Source organism: Microplitis mediator, chromosome 11, assembly GCF_029852145.1.
Source record: "Microplitis mediator isolate UGA2020A chromosome 11, iyMicMedi2.1, whole genome shotgun sequence".
NCBI lineage: Eukaryota > Metazoa > Arthropoda > Insecta > Hymenoptera > Braconidae > Microplitis > Microplitis mediator.
This window is the reverse complement of record NC_079979.1, coordinates 4,077,225-4,082,162: the sequence shown is the minus strand read 5'-3', so window position 1 is coordinate 4,082,162 and position 4,938 is coordinate 4,077,225. Positions and strand designations below refer to the sequence as shown.

At 31.6% G+C, this 4,938-nt stretch overlaps 1 protein-coding gene across 1 annotated transcript; it reads right to left on the bottom strand.

Annotated features, from left to right (window-relative positions):
* Positions 1-2,629: 2,629 nt before the first annotated feature.
* LOC130677147 (U6 snRNA-associated Sm-like protein LSm1) lies at positions 2,630-4,619 on the bottom strand. Its single transcript, XM_057483783.1, has 3 exons — positions 4,245-4,619; positions 3,986-4,170; positions 2,630-2,952 (listed from the first exon to the last, which is right to left on the bottom strand). The coding sequence occupies exons 1-3, from the start codon at positions 4,288-4,290 to the stop codon at positions 2,779-2,781; spliced, it is 405 nt and encodes a 134-aa protein (XP_057339766.1). The 5' UTR covers positions 4,291-4,619; the 3' UTR covers positions 2,630-2,778.
* Between the last annotated feature and the right edge of the window lie 319 nt (positions 4,620-4,938).

The following is a 4,938-nucleotide window of genomic DNA, read 5'->3' as shown; positions in this document are numbered from 1 at the left end:
AGAAGGGAAGTAATATTTAGATGAAATTTTATAAAATTTTATAAAGTTGCACTGTAAAAAATCCGGAGTGAATTCGGATTGAAATTAAATCCGAATTCACTCCGCATTCACTCCACCACTCGGAGTTCCGGAGTTTTAAAAAAAATCACCCCGCATGCGGAGTGAATTGGGAGTTTATTTTTATAAACTTAAAATTTTTTTTTTTCGTTTTTTTTGGATATTGTGAAAACTGTTGGATCGATCAATTCCAAAATCTAATCAGCTCTAGAACTCGATAAAAGCATTCGATTGCTGCCAAGAACGTCCCAATCAGATAATCCATTCGAGAGATATTGTTGACGGAATAATAAATGTAAATCTACATCTGCTTTTTCCATTAAAAAACATCATAATTACTCAAAACTAATATGTTCTTCTTTATATAAGTCATTGAAGGTGATTGCTCAAAAATCGTCATGTTCGCTGGTATCACGATATACTTACACGATGTAGATACGATGTAAATACTTATTTTTGAGCTAATTATTGAACATAATTGTAAATAAATATATAAAAAACGCTCGTTCATTCATTATTTTGGATTCTAAATTTTTAAACTTTAATATGAACCGTAACCCTTTTGAGCTTGAAAAGCTCACAAGAAAAGAGAAACAAAGGTATTTTCGAGCTCTTAGAGCTCGAAAACAGCGGGAAGTTTAGGGTAGTATAGGGAAGGTAGGGAAGTATACTTGGAGTCTATCACTGGCTATAAGAGACATTTAAAAAATGAAAAATCTGACCGACAGCTAATCGATAGTTCACTAACAAAAAGTTTCTCACTTACCGACACTATACGCTCGATTTACAAGTGTTTGACTCACTCAATACTGTAAATGTACCGCCAAGATTTCGGTTTTTGACAATCCCTATACTTATCAATGACCGTCCATAGAAGGACCGTCCATTACCTGTTAATTTACGGTCACTAGTCAGCTGAAATATAATGCACATACAAAACATCAACTATAAAGTTACTGTCGAGAATTTTCACAACGGCACTTGTCTTTCACCATCAAATAACGCTTCTTTAACAGTCGATATACGGTAATTTGTCGGTACCGTAAATTTACGGTTATTAGACTGTCGTTTTACGATGACTTTACAGTGATCACGAATCCGCCAGGGAATTCAAAAAAATTTTTTTTTTTAGTTTTTTGGAAATTTCTCAAAAACGACTTGATAAATCAATTTAAAAATTTGGTCAGCTTTAGAACTCGATAAGACGCGTCGATTGCCACTTCAACTGTCTTAATCTGTTGATTCGTTAGAAAGATATCGTTGATCAAAGAAATAGTAAAAAACGTTTTTTTCGAAAACAACGGCCTACAAAAGTATTTTCGAGCTCGAAAATATGTTTACAACAATATTTTCGAGCTCAAGGAGCTCGAAAACAGCGGAAAGTTTTGGAGCTGGCCCGCAGGGTCAACCGATAGACCGATTTTTTTTTAACTTTCCAGTGCTGCCTCAATATCTTTCCAATGTAAGTAATTTACCGCAATTCGGATTTGCTAGGGTTTTGATAAATTGAACGAAGAAAATAAAATCTAAAACATTGCTTGATCTTGACGTGTTGAGAGTAGAGCACTACCTCAAACGCTTCGTGATATGAGGCGTGCAAAAAACGAATAAACTTCTGGCAAACCAGTACGGGTTCTGACACTTCGAAATCCACTCTCGTATTTTAACATCTAACACCGCAAAATAAGATCATACTACGGAAAAAATAGCGTAAATATACTGGAATAAAAATACGGCATTCGATATTGATGAATGTAGATCAAATTATTAATTTTTTACATTTATTAGAAAAAATCAAAGTAGATCGAAAAATTAAAAAATTATTAAATTGTATAGATTCTAATCTACACCTTTAATGTGAGAAAATCTAAGTTATCTGAATACTTGTAATGATATCAATGTAGATCTACAATTTGAAAGTTCGGTCAACACTGATGAGAACAGATTTCTTTACGATTTGAATAATATCCAGCACTACACAATACCAAATCTTAAAAACACGGTACCGATATGTCAAGTAAAGACAGTTGTTTACAGTCAAATATCCGATTGTCAACAGACATTCCAGTGAAAAGCTTCACATTACAGTAAAATACAGCAAATTTACCGCAATTATATGGTGAAATACCGCAATTTTACAAAACTTCTACGGTAAAGTACTGCACTGTTACCACAACTTTACGGCGAAAATGCGGCATTTTTACCGTAAACTACCGTACTTTCACCGCAACATTGCCGCAAATTTACCGCAGCTTCACCGCAAATTTGCCGTAAATTATTAGGGTAAAGGACCCATTATTTTCGAACGCCAAAATATTTTCTTGTACCATTACACTTCGTACCAACTCAGGAATCATTACTCTTGTTTTTTTATGTTATCTCCAGCGAAATTTTCGATAAATCCTTGATGTATTCACTTATTTGTTAGAGATCGGCGCAATTTCGTTACGCATATCATATAAATCTTTAAATTGGTTAGTCAACAGTTTGTAATATATGCCAATATTGCTATTAATATTGAAATAATAAACTTCGAAAATTTTGTAGGCTTTGACTTTAAAAACTGTTGAAATTTTTTGTTTGAAAAAATATTAGCTTTTATTTCTATAGTACAGTTAATAGTAAATCGCTAAAATAATTGAAAAATCGTTCATCTTAGTATATTATCCATTCGATTTCAATAAAAAATATATTAAACAATACCATAACTACATTAATATATTAAAACATATCATCATGTCCCAAGTCCGGTATATATGATAAACCTCTTTCTTTTAAGGCTTTATTCATCAAACGTTCTTGATCTTGTTTCAATTCCTGTTCTCTTCTTTGCGCATCCAAAATATCATCAACAGACACTTCAGACAATGGCAAATCTTTTTCTTTATCCCTATCCTGATATTAAAAAAAAATGTATTTGTAATTGCCATAATTAGTAATAACTTTTAACATCAATAACACCGGCACACAAAAAAAAATAAGTTCTCTGTACTTTTGACGGGACCGATTTATTCCCATGTATTTTGACCCGCTGAATCCGAATCCGAGGTCCGTTTAACCCGTACACCCTCAGATTTTTAGAAAACTTTAAAAAACCTCAAAAATACACAAAAATCGACCGTTTTTTAAATTTATAAATTTTTTTAACGCTAACTAAGCATGATTTGTATGTATTTCGGTCCTCCACATACTAACCTGAAGTTTATTGAAAACATTAGCCATTTAAAGTTTGAGTAAATTCCAAAAAACTCCAAAAAATTGCAAAAAAATTCTTAGTGTTGTGATGAAAAAAATTTTTTGAAGCATATTAAAATTTTTTTATGTTTTAGGCCAAAATATTTTTTATATATATATCACAGATCGAACAATATGATTTTTTTTATTTATTTCGATTTAAAAAATGATTTTTGTTGTACCAAATTTTATTTTTTTCGATTTTTTGGGAATTTTTGCCATTTATTTAAAATTTTAGAGATGTCTGAGCCATGGATGTTCGAGAACTATATGTGACAGACAAACATACATGAAAATAATTATTTATTTAGCCCTATAAAATTTTTTTCATCACAATACTAAGAATTTTTTTGCTTTTTTGCAATTTTTTGGGGTTTTTTGGAATTTACTCAGACTTTAAATGGCTAATGTTTTCAATAAACTTCAGGTTAGTATGTGGAGGACCGAAATACATACAAATCATGCTTAGTTAGGGTTAAAAAAATGTATAAATTTGAAAAACGTTCGATTTTTGTGTATTTTTGAGGTTTTTTAAAGTTTTCTAAAAATCTGAGGGTGTACGGGTTAAACGGACCTCGGATTCGGATTCAGCGGGTCAAAATACATGGGAATAAATCGGTCCCGTCAAAAGTACAGAGAACTTATTTTTTTTTGTGTGCCGGTGTAATTAATTAAATAAATTGACTATACATACGATTTCACCTAATAGAACAACATTTTCACCACGTACAATAAATACTCCACGTGGAATGTCTCCATACTCTTTACCAACATGAATTCTTTCAATTGTTCGATGTAAGACGAGATTGGCAAACTGATCAACACTTCGCAAATAACCAATTAGTGTTCTACCATCTCGTAATAACACCATAAGCTTTTCTATATTAATAAACCAAAATTAAAAAATTACTTTAAAATCATAAAAACGAAAATTAAATAAATATAGAACATACTATCGAGTTCATCCAGAAGTGACGCAGTTCCTGGTACAATATCCATTGCAAACAATTAAGTTTTTTTTTTTTTTGTTAATTTTCAATATTATATTATATGGTAACAAAAAATAATTTTTTTATTTTAATACATCTTTTATAATTTAAAAGTAAAGAAATAAACAATAAAAGAGGTTATGTATGTTATTGCAAAATAATTATTCCTAAGATTACTCAATAAAAATTATGATTGCTTTTACTCAGTAGTTAATAAGTTACTCTCCGAAATCTATATGCATAGTATTATCAAATTATAAAATAATTAACATTTAACTGTCTTGCTTCGTGAAATTGCTCCAATGTGACAGCCAGGGGCCGTTTACTAACACTATAAGTATGGAGGGTAGAGGTAAGGAGCACTCTCTCTGTGTATTAAAAGTGGTCCATAAAATCGAGTAAAATCAAGGTGGCGCTGCTTCTGCAAAATGACCTAATTTGAAAGAAAGCGCCTAAAACTGGTGAAGTAGGACAGAATTAAACGAAGAACGATATAAGTCCGGTTCGTAAGAGCGCGACTTCAAAAAGTTACGATATAAAATTTTAGAATGCCAAGAGAATTATATCATGTCTGTCGTTGATACAATATTCTTGATAGCCAAGTTGTTATGTCCTGGGAGGTTACTAGGATCGGAGCTGACGCCACCTCCTGGACAGT

Excerpts from the sequence above, each read along its gene's own strand:
- LOC130677147 (XM_057483783.1), bottom strand. The coding sequence starts at position 4,290 with ATGGATATTGTACCAGGAACTGCGTCACTTCTGGATGAACTCGATA. Across the intron at positions 4,171-4,244 it reads ACTTCTGGATGAACTCGATA|AAAAGCTTATGGTGTTATTA; the intron begins GTATGTTCTATA and ends TTATTAATATAG. Across the intron at positions 2,953-3,985 it reads TTGTTCTATTAGGTGAAATC|GATAGGGATAAAGAAAAAGA; the intron begins GTATGTATAGTC and ends TTTTAATATCAG.